The sequence below is a fragment of the Arvicola amphibius genome, chromosome 9 (assembly GCF_903992535.2).
Source record: "Arvicola amphibius chromosome 9, mArvAmp1.2, whole genome shotgun sequence".
NCBI classification, from domain to species: domain Eukaryota; kingdom Metazoa; phylum Chordata; class Mammalia; order Rodentia; family Cricetidae; genus Arvicola; species Arvicola amphibius.
The window spans coordinates 9,258,557-9,280,430 of record NC_052055.2 but is presented as its reverse complement, the minus strand read 5'-3'; the positions used below and the strand labels follow the sequence as shown (position 1 = coordinate 9,280,430).

Sequence of the window (21,874 nt, the reverse complement as noted above, 5' to 3'; positions counted from 1 at the left end):
AATACATGCTACATGTTAATGTTTCTATAGGCACTTGAAGATAGCTACATGTTAATATTTCTATATGCACTTGAAGATATGTAGCTTTACTGCTGTGAATAAAATAACATTTATCTGAACTGGGTGTGCCTTTAATCTCAGTACTCTAGAGGCAGAGGCAGGTGGATCCATATCACTGAATTCACGGCTAGCATGGTCTACAGAGCAAATGTCAGATTGAGAACCTGTCTTGTAAACCAAAAACAAAACCCAAACAGAATAATATCCAATGTTTAAAAACTATATAAATAACAGTACACATGTGTTATACATATCTTTGCTACGGTATATACCAGCCTATTGTACATTCATTACTTTTGACTTATCTCAAAGTACACTGATTTCTAGTTCTTCTGTCCATGTTAACATATAAATTACTTCTTTAGACCGATAGAGAAAAGAAAAAGAGGGCAGAACAATCTAGAGGATCATTGGAGTTTTGTGGGTTTCTGATCTATGGATTTCTGAGCATGAGAGAGTATTTTGTGCTATCTGTGCCTTTGATCATAGCAATCCATTTTTAGAACAAGCTGTATTTTCTATTACTCAAGTATGTTCAGAAGATACACTTTGAGAAACTTATGACGTGATATGTAGTGAATTAGTTATAGTAGAAAACAGAGGACAGGGGACTAATAAAGAAAATATTGATGTTAGGGCCTTACATATATATGTACAAGACCAAAATTTTCATTTTATCTCTTCTTTCAATTTTTTGGTAGAATAATGCTTTTATTTTTTTAACCTTCCCATGTATTCTAGTAAGTTTTATACATGTCTGACTTTGTGCAATGGCAGTTAGGCACAACTGTCTTTGAAGGGCTGGAGTGATGGCCCAGCCATTAAGAGAACTGGCTATCTTCCAGAATACCCGGTTTGATCTCCAGCATCCACATGCTGGCTCACAATGGTCCCACACATGGCACACATACATACTTGTTAGCAAAACACTTATAAATATAACAATAAAATAAAAATTTATAACTGCTTTTGGGTTTTCATTTTTCTAGGAAGTCACTGTATATATATAAAAATATTTTTGTCTATTTTTCTGCCAATCTTATATTTATTTAATTATCAAGGAAAACAGAGACGCCAAGATGATGAAAAATTCTCTCCTTCTTATACGGCCCCTCCTTTCCTATATACACTATGATTTTATATCAAATTACTATGATCTGTAAGATCAACTATTACACATGTGAGCTTTCTTCTTGCTTTCTAATTTTGTTATACCACCCAAATGTGCATTATTTGTTGTCCAGGTCATGGCATAGGTGACTTTAATTATTAATAGTCTGCTGTATCTGTTGAAAGTATTTAATGTTATCTCATATTAATTGAGTAAAGTTTATTATTTTCTAAGCAAGTCAAAGAGGAGTTTACTTATTGAGACCTCTGTTTTTCTCTCCAATCTGACGTTCAGGTAATTAGCTAATTTCTTTTGTTGTCTGTCTGTTTGTTTGTATGTTTTTAACATATGCACATTGAGAGCAATAAGCATGAAAATTCCATAGGACATTGAAACCCGAATACCTAAATTTTACATAAATAGATAATGATCTTTATAGGTTAGTACTAATTAAAATCTACAACAGTTTCATTTAATTCATATAATAAAAATTACTATATGATTGACTAATGAAGTAAGAATTATGAAAACAGAAATAATTATGAGCCATTACCATAAGACTATACATATCATAAATAGTTCTTGCTAGCAATATTTTCAAATACAAGCTAAAGTTGTTTCGTAAAGGTTAAGATTTTGCTTGACATTCAAAATGCTGCGTTTTATTAGTGTGATCTAAAGTCTGGCTCGTTACTAAATAAAGCAGAATTTCTACAAGTTCCTTATCCATCCAAGATGTTCTTTGGGGTACAATAATCAAAGACAGAGAGGGAAAGAAGAATGATCATGGAATTAAGAAACAAATGCCATTCCTTTCAAAGAGTTCAAATAGTTGTGTCACTTCATGATGAGCAGGTGCTGTGCCACCAAATAAACATATATGCTCAATTTTAAAGAAAAAATTAGCTACAAACTCCCCGAAGATCGTGAATGCCTCTTGTCCACACATAATAAATATATAAAAAAAGACATTGTAAATTACTCGTTACATTTAGTGTTCTTAGTTATATATCAGTTGTCTTTATTTGTTAGTAGGAAAGTACATAGATGAAAGTAGAACTGATATTAAGGGGAAGAGATGTCTAAATGTCATTGCGACGTTAACTCAGGCATCAAAGCCATTGTGCTAGTAAACATGTTGCAAACTGGACACAAGCTAAGGTCATCTGTGAAGAGGGAACCTCAGTTAAGAAAGTGTCTTCATTAGACTGATTGTAGGCAAATCTATGGAACATTTTCTTGATTAATGATTGATAAAAGCTCAGGCCAATAGGGCCAGTTCCAGACCTGGGCAGTTGCCACAGCTAGGCAATTTGTCCTAGGTGGTATAAGAAAGCAAGCTGGAGAGGCCATAAAGAGTAAGCCATTAAGCAGCATACGACCTTTGTTTCAGAACCTGCCCCAAAGCTCCTGCCTTGCCACCTACCTTGACTTCCGTATATGATCGACTGTAATATGGATGTGTTCACCAAATAAACCATTTTCCACCCAAGCTGCATGTTGTTTTGAGCTATTCCAGCAACAGAAAGCAAACTAAGACAGCCATTCTATTGACTTAAGTTAGCTGCAGCTGCTTTTCTAGGATCCTTCACACAGATGATGAGCATTCAAACAAAGTGTGAGGATTAGAAACTCTGGCATATGGCAGAGGATAAGATGCCATCTTCCTCTGCATATGTCACTTCCTCATAAATAATTCTGTTGTACAAACAATAACCAGTTGGTGCTTATAGAAGTAAAATACCCTGAACAATTATCAGTGTTAATAAGGTCAACCCTGAACAATTATCAGTGTTAATAAGGTCAATCACTCGTGAATTGTTTGTTTGTTTGTTTGTTTGTTTTTCAAGACAGTGTTTCTCTGTGTAACAGCCCTAACTGTCATGGAACTCACTCTTGTAGATTGGGTTAGCCTCGAACTCACAGAGATCTGCCTGCCTCTGCCTCCCAAGTGCTGGGATTAAAGGTGTGTACCACCACTGCCTGGCCTTACCCATGAATCTTAACAGTTGCCTCTTGTGCCACATCAGTATTAATGACATAAACTACTCATTTTGCTTCCAAGACAATCGTCATTTCTTCCTCATTTGTAATTTAGATCAAGTTGATAGACATTGTGTTCCTATATAAAAGATGGAATTTTATACTGAGAATGTATGAAAAAAATACAAAATACTATATTGAGTCCCATGCATTATATTAATTGGTTTAAGTAGGACTAAGTAAAAGATATACTTGAATATCATAACCCATAATAATGAATATGACTATAATATGACACCAATACAATAAAAATGCATGAAGATAATAAAGTACCTCTATTCGGGATAATTCTTTTGATAAATGGAGTATCCTCCATGGCATATGTAAATGACAGAGGTGGGTAAACAATTGCATTCACAGAGATCTTGAGACTGGCTGTTCCAGCTCTCCCAGCCGGGGTGCTGCAGTAGACCTCACTGGAGTTGGTGAACACAATCTGACAGGGGTTGTTCCCAACAGTCACTGTGGTGTTGCCAGGAGAAAAGCCATTGCCTATGATCGCCAAAGTGGTTCCACCAGCGATGCTTCCAGTGGTTGGTGAGACAGAAGCTACTGCAGGGCTGCTGACAGTCAGGTTTCCCAGAGCCAAGCCCTTAGACCCAACCACGACATGGAGAGAATGAAGTCCCGCTGGTAGTGGAGTCACAGAAACAGTGATGTTATTTTCATTCACTTCGATTGCTCTGAACTGTTGACTTCCAATAAATATAGAAACATCTTCCAACAATGTCCCAAAACCCTCTCCTTCAATAAGGAGATTTCCAGGACCTTTGATAGAGTTTGGGAAGATTCCAGTTACATAAGGAGCAAGGTTTTCTAGGTATGAAAAGCTGCAGTTGCCCTGACATCGGGAAGGGACTCCATGTATCAGAAGGTCAACAGGAACAAGCTGTTGGGGAGCAGGAGATGTTTCACATTCAATAGATGTGTAGGTCACAGTAAGAACTTTACATGGGAAATCACCCATAAAGATGTCTACACTGGCAGGAGAAGCCATGAATCCAGAGCCATGGATGGTCACCCTTGTCATTCCTGTAGTTGATCCCACGTTTGGCAACACCATATCTATGTTTGGCAAAAGGACAAACCGCCTGTCAAATTCGTTGGGCACTGTGTTGATAGCGGCGCCCAGGTTGTAGACAGTCAAAGTAACAATTTCTCTGATGCCAACATCCATTGAATTTTGAGGGTCAATATGACACATAATAGAATTTTCACTGCTTTCTTCTACAACACAAGGGTAGCTACCAATTGTAACCTGGAAGAGAAATGAATATAAGATCAAATACATTAATATATTACTCTCATATGAAATTTGTGTTTGTATTAGCATCAATTGTATTTTTAAAAAGAGAATCCCATGGAAAAATCTGTATTCATAAAATTAACTTGGGAAACTGATGAAGACATGTCTTAAAAAAATGTAAAAAGTATTGTCATAATTGGCACAAGTGTGTTAATAACTGTGCTCTTCACATTAGCCAAAAAGTATAAAAACTATCTATAAACTGGATGAATGAACAGACTTAATGTGGTATATGCACCATATAATGAAGTATTTATTTAGCCATAAAAAGCAACGAAACATGAATGAATTTCCAAATATTATACCAAATGGAAATAGATGTTTATGAGGAACTGTACATTGTAGAAAAATGTTCAGGATAGGCACATCTATAGGGAGGGAAACAGATCAGTGGTTGCTGGTATGCTGAAATGGGTGAAGGAAGTGGCTGATGTTCAAGGAGGTTTCTTTTATGATTATGACATGTTCTAAAACTTATTCCAGGTATACAACTCCATTAATATACTACCACCCCCATACCACCACACACATTTAAATGTAACTTTAACTGACTAAGTAGTGTGCCAGTTATAGACCATAGATCTGATGAAATCAAACTAAGAGATTGTGGCCAAATATCTCCTTTTTACTGAGTATGTGGACACCGAGAAGAGGTTTTAGTTTCTTACCTTATTAGCACAGGCAAGAAGACTGAAGCCGTGTCCACTGATAGTTATGAGTTCATTCACTGTTCCCGTAGAGGGAGTGATGTTGCTTATAGATGGTGAAACACAATGTGAAAACTCAAAGAGTAATTGATCTGTATTTTTAACCCTGGTATCATTCAAGCCACACAAGGGTTCTGTTGCTAGGCAGCCTGCTGCCGTACTTGCCAAGTGCAAATTCTCTGGGCCTGCTTTAGACAAAAGAGCGATCTGTAAGCCATGTACGCTATCCTGCACAAGAACTGGATTCAGACCCCATTTACTGCTTCCTTCAGAGAAGGAGGCGGGTGGTTTTAACATTTGGAGATTTGGATATTCTATTAGCAGAGTAACTTTGTGGAATATTTTCTAGCCTTAGGAAGAGACAAACACAGGTTGACCCAGCCATCTGACATCTATCGGCATCTACTCTACAAAGGTCATTTTTTTTGTTTTGTTTTTTTGTTTTTTTTTTTGTTTGTTTGTTTTGTTTTTCGAGACAGGGTTTCCCTGCAGTTTGTAGAGCCTGTCCTGGAGCTAGCTCTTGTAGACCAGGCTGGTCTCGAACTCACAGAGATCCGCCTGCCTCTGCCTCCCGAGTGCTGGGATTAAAGGCGTGCGCCACCGACGCCCAGCTCTACACAGGTCATTTTAAGACCAGTTCCACTGCTGCATTTTCCACGTTTTAACCATCTTACCTGCAGCATACGTTGCTTCAATGTTTCCCACAAACACACGCAGGGGAACATGCCTGCTTTCAGCTGGTAAAACGTTAATGACTCCTTGGAGAGATATGGAGTGGGTCTCATCAACATACCCGCTGCTGTAGTAATGGATTCCAGGAGATGTGAACTGGTAAGAAAATGAACCTGCAGTAAAATATGATTGTACACAAGGAATAATGAGCAATTAATGAATCTTTGAAAACTAGGTGAGGAAGTGGGAATTATCATTTAAATGCACATGCAAATGACAATTTTCTTATTTTTCATATGTCTAACAGCTCAACGGGAAGTAGTAGAGAATAAATATTGCGTGGAGTGTTTGAAATGAGTCGACTATAAAATATACGTATATATTTTATATATATATACATATATATGGAAATTATGATACAAAAAGGCAAGATTCAGCTTGACTTTTTCAGGAAAACCATGGAAAGTCAGGCCTAATTTATCAAATTTGAAAGAAAAATAACATGCAATGAAAATGTAAATATACTGGCACAAGCACAGAACAAACTAGCCCATTGGAAAGGCACACTACACTAGATGTTCTACAAGAAAGGTTGATAAGCTGATTCCAATCAACAAAAGTTCATTGTTTGTTATCAGATCAATGTGACTAAAACAGTTCTTATTTTCATTGTACTTTGATGAATAACACATTTCAAGTGGTCAGTTATCATGGAATCAATAAAGATAAGAAAGACCAGATCCATTATGGCATATTTTAAGACAATTGTTTAGATTTATTTATAATGTTTTTTAAATAGGCATAAAAATGCAAAGTTAACAGGGAAACCCTGTCTCGAAAAACCAAAAAAAAAAAAAAAATTGCTAAGTTAACTACTTCGTGGTTTTATTTGTATGGGTAATTTATGTAAACATATTTACTGAATCTAAGAACAAAGGAACATGATAAAAACTTCAACAAAACAGAGAAGTAAGTACCTGATGCAGACTTTTGCCTTCCATTTGTAAATCCTTTGCCATCATAAGTCACACTTCCAGGGCTGGAGACTGAGAAAACCCTGTACCCTATACTCGTAAGAAAGGGGTGTGCTCGCCAGTGCCACGCCACAGTATCGCCCACAGTCACATCTAAGACAGGTGGTGACCAGGCATAACCTAGTCCATGCTCTGGGAAGAAGAATTGAGGCAGATTTTAAAAGACAAAGAAGCAAATGTCTGAAAAATCAACCATGAAACGGTCATTTTTACAAAGTGAGAACAATGTTCCAATTACTACTGTATGCTTCTCTTGGTACATAATTTAAACAATCAACCAATATAAAACCAGGATTACTAGAAAGCAGGATAACGAGATGAAGAGGAAGTAGTAAATTGCAACTAATATCCCCAGAAGTGATGAGCAGGAGACACTAAAAAAAGTTGGATGTTCAGTAAATAAGCTGTTTGGAAATATTGCGTGGAGTGTTTGAAATGAGTCGATCAACTCTTATTACATAAAAAAATTTGGGGAACAACTGGGCATGCTTATAATTTCAACTCGAATTTTCTTTCTGAATCTCATGACTGCAGTAATAAGCTGCAGCAACTCTGGAGGTCCTGGACTGCCACAAAGTCCCTGGCCTTCTCTATGCAAAAGTATCTCATATATGATGACATATGTAGTATGTAGCCTGGCCTTCTTAACTCAAGCTCATCACATATGTGACTACATATATACTATGCACTTGACTTTTTTTCCTTTTTTTCTTTTTTTGGTTTTTCGAGACAGAGTTTCTCTGCAGCTTTTTTAGAGCCTGTCCTGGAACTAACTCTTGTAGACCAGTCTGGCCTCGAACTCACAGAGATCCGCCTGCCTCTGCCTCCCGAGTGCACTTGACTTTTTAACTGCATAAGGAGAACATTGCAGAAGTATACAAGAAATAGCATCAATTATTTGAACAGCTTGAAATGTAATATAAAAATAAACTTAATTTCACCATGAAGTCTTTCCTTTTTTTTTCTAAAATATTAGTGCTCCTTGATATCTTAGCCATTAGGGAAATGCAAATATAAACTACTTTGGCTTGCAAGGGTCAGAATGACTAAGATCAATAGCAAGCTCGTGCTGGCCAGGATGTGGAGCAAAGGGAACACTCCTTCATTGGTGCTGGGAGTGCAAACTTGTACAGCCACTATGGAAATCAATATGGCGGCTCCTCAAAAAATTGGGAATTGATCTACCTCAAGAAAAAGCAGGTGTAAAAGTTTTGCACACATACACAAAGGGTGCTTCATCCTATCACAAAGAAACTTGCTCAGTTATGTTCGTAATGGCTTTATTCATAACAGCCAGAAACTAGAAACAACATAGATGTCCTTCAACTGAAGAGCAGATAAAGTAAATGTGATAACTTTTCCACGATGGAGTATTACTCAGCAGTGAAAAAGAACGGTATCATGAAATTTGCAGGCAAATAGATAGAACTAGAAATAAATCATCCCTAGTGAGATAACCGAGACCCAGAAAGACACATACTATATGCTCTCACTTGTAAGTGGATATTAGATGCTTATAGGATTAAAGCTGTTATTGATGATTAAAGCTGTTATTCATGCTACAATTCACAGGCCCAGAGAGATTAGGTAATAAGTGGTCTTTAACAGTGACACGTGGATCTTCCTGAGAAGGGAAATAGAAAAGATTTTGTGGGCAGACGAGGGATGGGTGGGGATGGGCATAGGCAGGATCATGTGGGGAATGGAGGGAGAGAGTACAGGGGCAGACGACTGGAACTTGGGGGCATTTGGGGGCTGAAGGAACCTAGTGCAGTGGAAACCCTCTGGAATATGCAAGGGTGACCCTTGCTAGGACTCCTAGCAATGGAGAGTATGGAACTTGAACTCTCTGTCTTCCGTAACCAGGCAAGGCTTCCAAGGCTTCCAGTGATGCGACTGGACACCAACCCAGCCACAAAACCTTCGACCTACTCTTTCCTGCCTGCAAGATGTGCTAGGGTAATGAAGGCACTGAACGTGTGGGAGTGGCTAAACAAGGCCTGGTCTAATTTGAGGCCCACACCAGGAGAGGGAACCCACGACTGGCTGCTATACTCATAGATTGAAGCCTGCCCCAGTTGTCATCAGAGAGGCAGCAGAAACCCACAGCTAAATTTTAGGCAGAGAGAACCCAGGTTGGTAGTCTCCATCTGCACCCCACCTTCAGAGCTCAGAAAACCCAGTGGAAGAGGGGGAGGAGAAACTGTGGGATCCGGAGGGGTCAAAGACCCTGGGAGAACATGGCCCAACGGAGTCAACTAAGCAGGGCTTAGGGGTGCTCACAAAGACTGAAGCGGCAATCACAGAGCACACACAGGTCTGCCCTAGGTCCTCTGCTAATATTAAGGTCATTTGCTTGGTGCTTGGGGGCCGCTCCTGACAGATGGAGCGGAGGTGTTTCTGATTCTTTTGCCTTTTCCCCCTACTGTGTTACCTCATCCAGCCTTTGTGTGAGGATTTGTGCCTATTGTTGTGTCTTGTTTTCAGCCTTCAGCTGATGTTCCTGGGAGCCTGCTTTTTTCCTGGGGGAGACTGGGATGGGGGGGCTGGGGGGTGGGGGGTAACAGCGGAAGAAGGAGGGGAAACTGCAATCTGGATGTATTGTATGAAAAAAGAATAAATAATTTTTTTTAAAAAAAAATGTGATTGGTACCTAAATGTGAGCCATTGTTGGTAATATTGAATACAGTTCCTGTCGAATGAAGAGTACATTTGATGACATTTTCTGATGATGATGTAATGTCACATGGGAAAGAACCTAAAAATATAAAGGTAGGAAGAACATTTTCAGATGACTTTGTGAACTATAGAGAAGAACTACCAGTTGTAAAGAGCCAATGTTTAACAAAGCTCTGTGTTATACGGGAGGATCTTGGATATTTTGTGCTCCTGGGAATGATTATAGCTATATTTTCACAGAAGGGTTTTACACATATTAAATATACAATGATAACTGATTAAAACTGAAACATTCAAAAGCTGTTCATCTTTTGATCATCCCTTTTTTTCCCTCATTTTTTTATTAAAGATTTCCATCTCCTTCCCTCTTCCTCCCTCTTCCCTTCCCTCCCTTCCACACATACCCCCTCTCCACCCCTCTCCAAGACAAAGAGCCATCAGGGTTCCCTTCACTATGTTAAGTCTAAGGTCCTCCCAGCTCCCCCTAAGTCCAGGAAGGTGAGCAACCAAACTGACAAGGCTCACAGTGAGCCCGTCCATGCTGTGGAGTTCACGTTCATTGCCGTTGTCCTTGGTTTCTCAGTCCTCCTCCACTGTCAGCCATATTCAGAGAGTCCGGTTGAGGAGCAAAAGGAGGGAGATCATGAGCAAGGAAGTCAGGACCGTGAGGAGTGCGTTTACCCATTGAGACGGTGGGACAGATCTAACGGGAGACCACCAAGTCCAGTTGGAATGGGACTGATGGAACAGGGGACCAAACCGGACTCTTTGATCATCCCTTTTTAACTACAAACATTTGACCTTTTTTTTTCAACATTAATAAAAAAAAATGGACTGGAGAGAGGTCTCAGTACTTGGAAGCTCTTGATGCTTTAGCAAATGCTCCAAGTTCAGTTCCTACCACCCGTGCTGAGTGACCCACAGCTGCCCATGACTGCAACGCCAGGGTGTCCAGTGTCTTACTCTGACCTCTATGAGTACCCATAAGCATGGACCCCTCTCCTCCATGCACACACATTAAAATATAGAAAAGCAACTAACAGTATTTGTGTAACCTTTCTTACGATATTGAAAAAACATTGAAAGCATTTGCTTAACAACCCAGTGCCTCCAGCAGATCCTTTTAAGCAAGGAAAACCTTAACAGCGCCCCCTGCAGGGAAAAGGTTTTTACCTAAGAGAACGGAATTCTCGGTTGGTACTGGGCTGAACCCCAAACCCATTATAGTGAGCTCAGTGCCACCGTACAAAGAGCCTCTGCGTGGAGACATGTGGATGACTTCCAACACATACCATATGGAAGCATTTAACTTGTTCCTGAAAAGAACAAAAGAATAGATTTCCAATGAGCTTCCTCACCTCAGGTCCCCAGAGTTTTGAGAATAAGAAATAATAGAATACATGTGTAATTACGTAATTACACATTAATTTCTCAGACCAGATAATCTAGCAATCATTTTTACTTTTGCTAAATGACTACGTTAATTTTGAAAGCTAGAGTTTTTAAAAATCTAATAGCAAAAGTATGTGAAATGAAAAGTCTTATGATAATATAGGAAATATGATTGTAAGAAATGATGGCACATGAAATTCTTTAAAGTATTTTGCATTTTTACTACAATGACTTATAAAAGTAGATAGATATACATATAAAAAGGTACCAACAAAACTTCATACATAATAGTAGTAATTTTTGTGCAATTCAGTTTAACTTCTCTTTTTGAAAATTTGTCAAAACTTTCTTTCTCATAATCTCAGGGAAAACATTTTTTAACTTTGCTTTATTATAGATATTATGCCTGCTAGGGCACCATCAAAATGTGCAATGTTCTTTTGACCTGATACATACTACGTCCTAAGTCCCACCAGGAGAGCACAATCTCTGTAGATCCCAATGAGGCTTTGTGTAACTCCTTTAGCATGCCGAATTACTGTTTCTCCATCTGCCATCTAAACACACAGTTTGGGTTTGGCTCTTCATATACTATCCTCCAGGAACAGCAGAAGTCAGCAGCTGTTCAAGAACCCTGTGAGCTCTTCCCTGTGAACTCAACAAGGATGCAGCCCTGGATTCTGTTTAACTGGTCCTCAGTCCCTGTAAGATTTTTGTGACAATCGTATGTCCTTCTATTCTGACACCTGCTTTTTTTTTTTTTTGCCTTCTTTTAAAGCTACTAATTCATCTTGCTCTTCTTCAGAGTATTCTAAACTAGCAATTGTTTCAGAGAAGAAATAAAATGTTCCTGTTAACAGTATCAGGGAAGAAAATTCAGAATAGAATCATAATAGAATAGATTATCTCCACCCCTTTCTTTAGATGGCCAGGTACTGGCTTTTTAAAATCTCCTTCTCAGAGAATCCTGTCCTATTCTATTGTCCATTACACACTTTTGTAACACCTAAGATTTACTATTAGTAAACTTTTTCACATCTATAATTGTTGCAGTAGACATTTAATTTTTTGATGAAAACCCTCCCGACAATATTGTAAGCACCAATAGAACAGGGAATTATTGCAAGTCCGGAGTTAAACAAATTCTCTCCCCCACTGCCAAAATTGCTTGAAAAAAGTTTCCAGAACGAACATAAGCCACATAACAGTTACAGAAATCCAACTACACAGAAAATTTTTATAATCTGTTCTCAATGGTTTGTTAAAAAAAAAAAAAGCATTATTACATATTTCGTGAGAACTTTAAAGAATTTTTTTCCTACGAGATATAAAAATGTAAAGAAAGCAATCAAGATATTTGAAAGCTAATGGCTTTTTTTCTATCTCAATTTTATTAGCCCCATGCATTCCACAGCTCTAGCAATTATAATCAGTATCATACCTTGTTGACGCTAAACCCCAGTTTCTGACTTTGATGTGGATGTCATGTTTTCCTGGCGGTAACTTAGGCAAAAGGCATGTAATGTCTGTGAAGTTTGAATGAAGAACCTGGCAGGCTTTTCCTCCAACATACACCATATTTTGTGCAAGTTCATTTCCAAAGTTATAGCCCTTAATTGTTAAATTGATGTTTCCTATTGTTTTAAAAGAAAAATACAACTTCTTATATAAAAGTTAACTTTTTAATCTGGTACAAAACTTGTACTTTAACCAAAGCAACATATTCATCTTTCATAGGATTTAGCAACTGTTGACATGTTCAGAGGCAAAATTCCAAAGAATGAGTTCATGCTTCTATGTACATATAAAATGCATGTTTGTTTCACAAAGGAAAAAGTATTTAAATAATTTTTCAAAGATATAATATCTTTCTCACCATTTTCATGTTGAGAGCAAAATTATAAGTTCAGTTATTTATATTTACATGTCAATATAAGGAGCAAAACTTCAGTGAGAAACCATGCTTTGAAAGACTTTCTGGAAGTGGTTTCCATATATCCATCAAATGATTGATTTTTTTCCTATCTGTGCTCAAGACAAAGTGGGAAAAGTCACTTGTGGACTCAAAATTACAGCAGTGTGATAGGTGCTATAATAAAGATAAAATGAAGAATGGGTGGAGATTACACAAAAATCTACTACTATTTATGAAGTCTTCACTGTCCTAGACATTCCTTGACTGATGAATGGACAAAGCGAATGTACTTATGCACGACAGAATCTTATTCAGCTATGAAGGAAAAGGACATTATGAAATTCTCAAGTAAATTGATGGAACTTGAAATCATCAGGCTGAATGAGTTAACCCAGACCCAGAAAAATGACTGAGTGATCTCACTGAAGAGTTTCTTACCCAAAATTGCCCGTTCTTTTGGGCTGAAATCAGTGATAACTGGTGTTTGTAAGCAGTTGTAGCTAAAACTATCCTTTGCTGTGGCTTGAATTCCATTGGTCATAACAGAAATATCAACAGTACCCTCAATTCTCTGAAATAAATGAAAAGAAGGAAAAATTTAAGCGATGAGGTATTGAGTTGAAACACAGTCATTTAGCTGGGAGATCATCAGTAAATGTGTCGCAGATGTGATGACTTGACCTTCCTTCCTAGCCTTGTTAGCAACATCTAACCAGTGAGACAGCCTATCTAAAACAAACATGATGGACAATTTTTGGGGAACTATACCCAAGGTTGTGAACACACACACACACACACACACACACACACACACACACACACACACATACACACAGAGAGTGACTGAAGAAAGAATCATGGTAAACAACATTCTGAAGTTGTTTTCAGTCATAAAACAGAGGTAGTTCTCAGGTATTTAAAGTTGTATTAAACATAGGTTCTGCATTTAAATTCTCAAGACAAAAATCATTTAACTGCATCTATACTATTTATATTATTGGACTTTAAGGGCTACACAGTGCAACTGAGTGCTCTGGGCAAAAGGTTCTCTGACTGATAAAGAGTGAGATATCATTTTTAACCCTTGTTCTCTTGCAATAGACTCAAACATAATTCTACTTCATTCACAAAGTAGGTTGTGTATTTAGCTGATCTACTTACCTACTCTAAACTTAAACACTAAAAAGCATTTTATACTTCCACTGTGGCATCTGTGCAATTCTCAGTTAGGCAGACTTATTGTCTGGCATTGGATTAATGCACATGCTGTGTTTAACTGAATGATAAACAAAATGTTTTTTACATTGTGATAGCCTCTCAATCCTTATTTTATCATTCAGTCCAACACACACGCAAGAAATTTCTTCCATAGACACCTTACGTATGTCTCTACTTACTTTGCTGTGTTTTGAGATTTGGTGTTAGTGACTGCATCTACATTTATCACCTGCTTGCTCATAATTAGTGGACCATAAACCGGACTGAAATTTAAAGATAATTTTTTTTTTGTTTTTCGAGACAGGGTTTCTCTGCAGCTTTTTTAGAGCCTGTCCTGGAACTAGCTCTTGCAGACCAGGCTGGTCTCGAACTCACAGAGATCCGCCTGCCTCTGCCTCCCGAGTGCTGGGATTAAAGGCGTGTGCCACCACCGCCCGGAAAGGATAATTTTTGAGGTTGGAGGTGTATATTTAGACAGGGTTTCTCTGTGTAGCCCTGAAACTCACTTTGTAGACCAGGTTGCGCTCAAACTCATTGAGATCCTCCTGCTTCTGTCTCCTGAGTGCTGGAATTAAAGGCGTGCACAACCACCACTCAGCTGACATTAATTCTGATCTCCCATTTCCATTGAATGTCATCTTTACTTTGTATCTATTTCTATTATTTCAAGTGAGATGCATTGTTTTGATTATAGTTTTGTGTAGACATCTTCATCATGATTTTTAAATGTCTCAGATATGGAGATAATATTTTTGTTTTGGGTTTTAGTTAAAAGATTTCAGAGAAACAGTTTTTAGAGAGATAGTAATGAAAACTCTGGAATTTGTAAAAATATGACCCTTGTCTAACCACCTGCCTACATGTTTACCAGCTCATAAGGTTGGGTCTGTTGGAGAGGAGGGATGAAAGGAGTTAGAGGCCTTACTTTTGATGTTCTGCAGGTTATCTTGTTCAAATCTCCTTCAATAACATTGCAGGTTTCATTTCCAACTAAAACAGTTGAATTTTCACTAAAACCAAATCCAGATACGGTCAGTAGAGTACCACCTTTATAAGCAAAACAATGAAAATAAAACCAAAAGTCAACGACCACAGAAACTTTCTCACCATCTAACTTATCATTGCTAAATCATCTAGTCACACCAGATGGATGACAAGCAGCTGGAGAATCAGCCATGCACATAACCACCACCACAAGCCCAGCTAAGCCCTCAATCGCGTGGTGGAGAATCAACCATGCTCATAATCACCACCACAGGCCTGGCTAAGCTCTCAATTGCGTGGATTTCCCTTATTGGCTTTGGGATATATAAGCAGCAACCACTCCATCCTGGGAAGAAGTTACCCTGTTTCTCTTTGCTTTAGCTCATGTGTGGTGGATGAGGGTCAATTAAGACTGAAATTTTAATATCTCCAAGCAATCTAAGAGTAAAAACACAATAAAGTAAAAGTAGAAGAGAAAGAACACACTCAAGTAAAAATAAAGCCATTAAAAGACATACACATACAGACACATCGATGTGAAAGTACAATTTCCAATATTAATCATGTTAAAAAATATACAAAGTAAGTGAAACAACACAAGAAAAATGTGTTATTGTCTGTGCCTTCCTTCTTTTGTCCTGTTTGTCCTAGAACTTTTTTCCAGGTCGAGGAGCTCCGTTGAGACTCTGGCTACATGTGGAGCAGCTGGTAAGCAGAATAATAACTAATAAATCTTATCTTGACATAATTAATGAGGTTGTTATAGAAACATGTAATAATTGATGATATTAATTCAATAACCTATGATGTAAGCATAAGATGCCCCCGACTTGTGCTTCACGAGGAATAAAAGAATTAGTCAGCCACTTAATCTCTGTGCCATTGGAAAGGACATTCTCCTTTGTCCTGTGAGCCTTGCGGTCCATGCTATTTTCCTGGCACTAGAAACAAAACCCTGGAAACCCACTGGTGGGGAAGTATGTGGTCACTTCTGTTGAGAACTGTTAGCTATTACCTGCCAGGCTTCCAGAATCAGGCCAGACATGGGAGATCTGACTCCGATAAACGAAGTGGGATCCCTCATCATCTAGATTCTGTGCTAGTCCAACATCAGCAATGGACACAGCCACGGGGACGTGTCCTGCACTTCCATTCAGAATCTGGCACTGGATTTCATTTTCTTGTGATAAAAAAGAAGAAAATGATAAAATAAATGTGGAGGGTGGAGTTTTTAAGATTAAAAAAAAACCTCAGTAAAATTAATCTGCAAATATTAACAGTGACCTATGTTTTTAGACTCCAAGAACTATATCCAAGGTAAACTATTCATATTCTGACAGGGACAGGGAAATCTTAGTGGGGAGGTAGAATCTTTGTAAACTATCAGCTGCTTAAAGTTAGTTACTTCTAGAAAACTGTAAATCAATTATAAAAACAAATCTCAAAACATTGCCCAAAGAAGGTGCACATCAAGATTTTTATCATTCTAATTTTTAATTAGATTTTATATGTAATTAATTTTTACTACATTTTTGGCTCAACATATTACTTATGTCCAAAATTTAGTAAAATAGCAGGTTCTATAATAAAGTGATAGATTAAGTGAAAGCATTTTCTTCACTTTCTTTACTGCAGTTTAGGTAATACTGTGAAAATATTGGCTATTTGACCTCAAGGACTGTTTTCAATACAAATCAACAGAAATGATTTGGTAAGTGATCTTGTTCATGGGATTTAAATCAGGAAAGTATCTAGAATGTGAATAACTTGGGGTGAAATTAAGTAACAGTATTTCCACCAATGTCAAGAAGTTAAAAATGTAACTGGCATTTAAATTCTGCACAAGTGGAGAGAGGTCGTGCTGAACTAGAAGTCAAAGAATATCATCCCGTCCTCCTGCCTCATGACTACTATGGCATTGTCGCAGCTAAGTCACAGGATTGTTGATGTAGTTCAGCTGCTGAGCACTTACCTAACATGCCTGAGGTCCTGGGTTCCATCCCCCATACATACAAAAACCAACCAAACAAACAGCAACAACAAGAACAAGCATGGCCAGGGAGCATGGGACAAGAGAATCGTGCTTTGAATATTTGTGTGTCTCAGAGATACATCCAAGTATGAAAAATCTTGTGCAACCAGTTTGTAAGATATGTATGGATAGGTGTATGGTGGGTCACCCTCAATGGGATGAAGACTCCATATAACACTCAAACAATTAGTCTGTGGTCATAATCAGAGAATATATACATACATACATACATACATACATATATATAAAATTCTCCAGACCAGGCTGCTAATTTCATGACTCCATAACATATATATTAGAGGAAAATTATATTTGTGATAATTCTTTCTTCCAGTTTTTCTAGAAGTAAACAATGAGACTTTGTGACATTTAAAAGAACCTACCATCCACAGAAAGAAGGGAGCAACTGGTAGACCCAACAGAGACGGTTACAGCTGAAGTTGGAGAAAATCCAGAGCCTGCTACAGTTAGTATCGTGCTTTCTGCGTAAGACCCTGAAAGTGATAAGTTTAAGTCACTACATTTTATATAAAAAATAGAATCTGTTATTATAAAACCAGACATTTCATAAACAAGAATATGCCTATCTTTTTATAAGATATTAATCATAAACCTGAAATGTGCTGGGCGGTGGTGGCGCACGCCTTTAATCCCAGCACTCGGGAGGCAGAGACAGGCGGATCTCTGAGTTTGAGGCCAGCCTGGTCTACAAGAGCTAGATCCAGAACAGGCTCTAGAAACTACAGGGAAACCCTGTCTCGAAACACCCCCCCCCCCAAAAAAAAAACCTGAAATGTGTCTTTTCCCCCTGCTTAATTTCAGGTTATATTTTGGATCTCTGTGTTAATACATATCAGAAAGTTACTTCATTGGCTTATGGAATTAAATGGGAAAAGAAAAAAAATACTCTAATGGCAAGCAAATTGATAGGGCAGCAAACCATCATGAAACCATGGAGGAAAGAATGACCTACATATGACACTTTTCATTTGCAAAGGGCACGGGGAGAGGAGATGGACCTTGAAGGTAGAAGACGGGGAAGTTGGGAGAAGGAACTAGAAAAAAGAGGAGAGGAGAGGAGAGAGATGGTAATGGAAAGTGAATATGTTCAAAATACATTAGATACATGTATGGGAATGTCATAATGAAACTGATTATTATGTGCTATCAGAACATTCTAATTATAAATAAAAACAAAGTAGACAGGCGCTGTAAAATGATACCTATGGATGACCTCTCACCCCCCACCGCATGCACAGATGCACACACACATCAAAATTACTACATCTATCCCTTACAGAAGGCAGTAAAGCAGCATGGATGAAAACACAAAATGTGTCACTGTGGCTGCCTCTGGGAGCTCTGGGGACTAGGAGGACGATGCTTAAAGGGATTTTAGCTTCTATTGTATTTTGTAAACTGGTGATTGGAATTGTATAACAAGATGAAAGCTGCCACTAACTGTGAAGGAAGGACACGGTTCGGTTCTATTGCACTCATATTATATTTTCCATTATTTTTAAGTTGATCAAATACAAAAAGACAGTTCAAGTTGTTAATTATTTTGAGCCCAAGGTAATTTTTTTAAGAACTGTATACAAACATGGGAAAATCACTGGTAAAAAACAAAGGCACTAACGAGATAAGGGTTACTATCAACTACAAAGACCCAAGGTGAGGTTATGGTTTCTGAATTTATCACTGTGGTTAAAGACTCACTTCTTACAGTCCTCCTCACTGATGCCTATTTAAAGTTTTAGGAGCTTCCATAAATTACATCTCCCCCAATAAGAATTCATCCCCTAAGGTTGAGATGAGTTCTTGGCATGAATTGTTCTGTTTTCTTCACGTCAGCACTCAGTTCTCTCCTTTCAGAAAATCACAGCTATCTTTTGCCTGCTTGCTAGCTCTGATGGACATATTCTCACGATGGATGTTAATACACATACTGGTCTAGTAGAAGCGCAACATCTCAAAGTCACGGGGAAATTATGGAGACCGATTTTAACTTTGAAAATGAAGAATAGAAAGATTAATGGCATACATTGGCTTCATGGGTGGTATTTTTTTTCAAGCAAATAGTGAATGTTCTTTCCATAGTTTCAACGAATAGTTTTGACTATGATGAACTGTTTGCTTGCCTTAGTGACAGTGACATATATTTAAAAATCATTGTCAGAGAACTCATTTTTCTAGTTACCCTACGCCTATATTCCAAATTTAAAAGCAAGATGTTACCTTCAGAAGGTGTTACTGTCAAAACGATGGGCGTAGTCATGGGATCCCATGTAAACCCACAGTCACCTGAACATTTAGCTGGAATTCCATTGACATAGACTTCAACCTTCAAGCCAAGAAACACAGACCCAGAAGTGAACAGAAAAAGACAGTAGAACTCAGTACAATATGTATTGAATTCAGTAACAAAGTATAGTAATAATCCCTGAAAGTACTGTCTTTATGCACAGGATTTATGCACAGAACAAATAGAACATTGTCTGCAAAAATGTGTTTATGCACTCTACTTTGACATCTCATTCATTTGTGTATCCATCCATTCATTATTCATCATTATTATTATTAGTATTCATTATTCATTCATTCATCTATTCATTTGCACAGCCAATGAACCATTGGGCTTCTGATGTTGTTGTAAATAGGAGTATAATAAATATGTGAAATAAACAGTTAGCATCATGGGCTGGAGAGATGGCTCAGAGATTAAGAGCATTGATTGTTCTTCCAGAGGTCCTGAGTTCAATTCCCAGCAACCACATAGTGCCTCACAACCATATGTAATGAAATCTGGTGCCCTCTTCTGTCCTGCAGGCATACATGCAGACAGAACACTGTATTCAAAATAAGTAAATAAATCTTAAAAAAAAAAAACCAGCATCCTTGTTATTCTTCAAACTATAGCAAATGTAGGATGGAAAATTTCATAACTTAAATCATGAAAGTACTGTTTAATTAGTTTTATGAAGAAAAGTAGAGATTGCTTTAAGGAAACTCACCTATACTCTATAATTTAGTTTTCTCATCACTGAAGTGGCAATATTAATAATTATCTGACATAAGTACATAAATGTTAAATAAAAAGATATAGTTGCTAATTCTGTCAGTAGTAGAGTTAAAAGAATCTTTCATCATTAGGAAGATAATTTCTCCCAGAAGTTGGAAAAAAATAATGAGTTGGTCAACTGTTAGCAGAAATATTGACTTGGAAGCAGAGCTGTTAATATTCTTGTTTTGCAAGGTTTTTGGTACACTGGTACAAATTAGTTATGCATTTAAAATTATAAATATTATGAGAAAAGTTTGAAAAATACCTGTGGTTGCTGATTAGGTGTGCGGAGCATGTCTCCAGGTATACGGTGTCTAAATAATCCACCTTCCTTTACTGTGGTGACTGACACGTTAGCTTTTTCTCCAGTAATGTTGGAATCATTAATCTATTTTTACATAAAATGAATTTACTAGAATAGTAATCAAGAATATAACCAATTTAAGCATGGGTGAAGGCAGTAAATGTTTATGGATGAAAAAATTTTTAAAATTTAGTTGTTTTGGTTAAAAAGCTTTTCTATAGAAACAATGATCAATCAATGAAAATGGTAAGACTGATGCATTATAATATATTGCATAATTAAAATATGAATAAGTCTAAATAAAACACATTTATTTAATTTTATATCTTAAAATGTTCTCTGCTCTTTGTCAATATAGCTACTTTGGTAAATTATTACTAAATAGTTAAAAAGTTGAGCTATTTTTCCCTTTAGCATTTTTCATCTCTGGCTCTTCTGATCTCTCATCCTTAAATTATATTGTCTTATAGTCATAAAAGCAAAGCCAAATTACATCCACATGTATGACTTGGTCATTTCAACGTCCTTATTCCAGTATGGCCACCTTCTGATATATCCAGACACCAGCAAGGACAGAGGTGCCCCCATGATGGACTCTGCACGAGTTAGTGATGAAGGACAGCAATGATGAATTAGCAGAGGAGACTCATGGGAAAAGAAAGAGATGGATACCATAGATGAGCAGAGCTAGCAAGAGGAGGCCAGTCTCAACCAGAGAACTTCAGAATTCTAGTTCCAAGCTTGCACCTGTAAAATAGCCTCTGTGTCTTTACAGCTGTTGTGCTCTGCCCATCCATGTGAATTCTATGGCTACATGCTTTTGTGTGCTTTCGTCTCCTACTTTCTCTCTCCCATTCGAATACTTCCTGGTTAGGACTCTGCGCTTTCTCCACTTTATGTTGTAGCACCTTTCCTGGTAAATACATGTGGGTCCTACATATGGCTGCATAGTAGTCATTGGGGGTCTGTCATTTCAACAATCATTCTCCCATTGATGAGATTTAGGTTTCAAAGTTGGTTTTGTTGTTGTTGTTGTTTTGGTTTTGGTTTTGGTTTTTTGAGACAGGGTTTCTCTGTAGCTTTGGAGCCTGTCCTGGAACTAGCTCTGTAGACCCGGCTGGCCTTGAACTCACAGAGATCCACCTGTCTCTGCCTCCTGAGTGCTGGGATTAAAGGCGTGAGACATCACAGCCCACAAGGTTTCCAGAGTTTTAAGGTGAGAAATGATGCTATAGTGAGAACCTTCTGCTTATGCCATTTCACATTTGTGTAATTATTTCAATAACACGGAATTATGTAATAGACTGCCAAATCACAGAAAGCTATATTACGACAATACCACAAAACTTTCAA

At 37.8% G+C, this 21,874-nt stretch overlaps 1 protein-coding gene across 1 annotated transcript in view; it reads right to left on the bottom strand.

Annotated features, from left to right (window-relative positions):
• Positions 1 to 21,874, bottom strand: part of Pkhd1l1 (PKHD1 like 1) — a 133,030-nt gene that overhangs the window by 63,052 nt on the left and 48,104 nt on the right. The window contains 13 exon segments of the mRNA XM_042055713.1: positions 3,488 to 4,472; positions 5,189 to 5,415; positions 5,902 to 6,072; positions 6,877 to 7,065; positions 9,587 to 9,691; positions 10,786 to 10,928; positions 12,446 to 12,638; positions 13,358 to 13,490; positions 15,063 to 15,184; positions 16,137 to 16,301; positions 17,537 to 17,647; positions 19,392 to 19,497; positions 20,483 to 20,605. Of these exon segments, the coding sequence (XP_041911647.1) occupies positions 3,488 to 4,472; positions 5,189 to 5,415; positions 5,902 to 6,072; positions 6,877 to 7,065; positions 9,587 to 9,691; positions 10,786 to 10,928; positions 12,446 to 12,638; positions 13,358 to 13,490; positions 15,063 to 15,184; positions 16,137 to 16,301; positions 17,537 to 17,647; positions 19,392 to 19,497; positions 20,483 to 20,605 (2,773 nt within the window).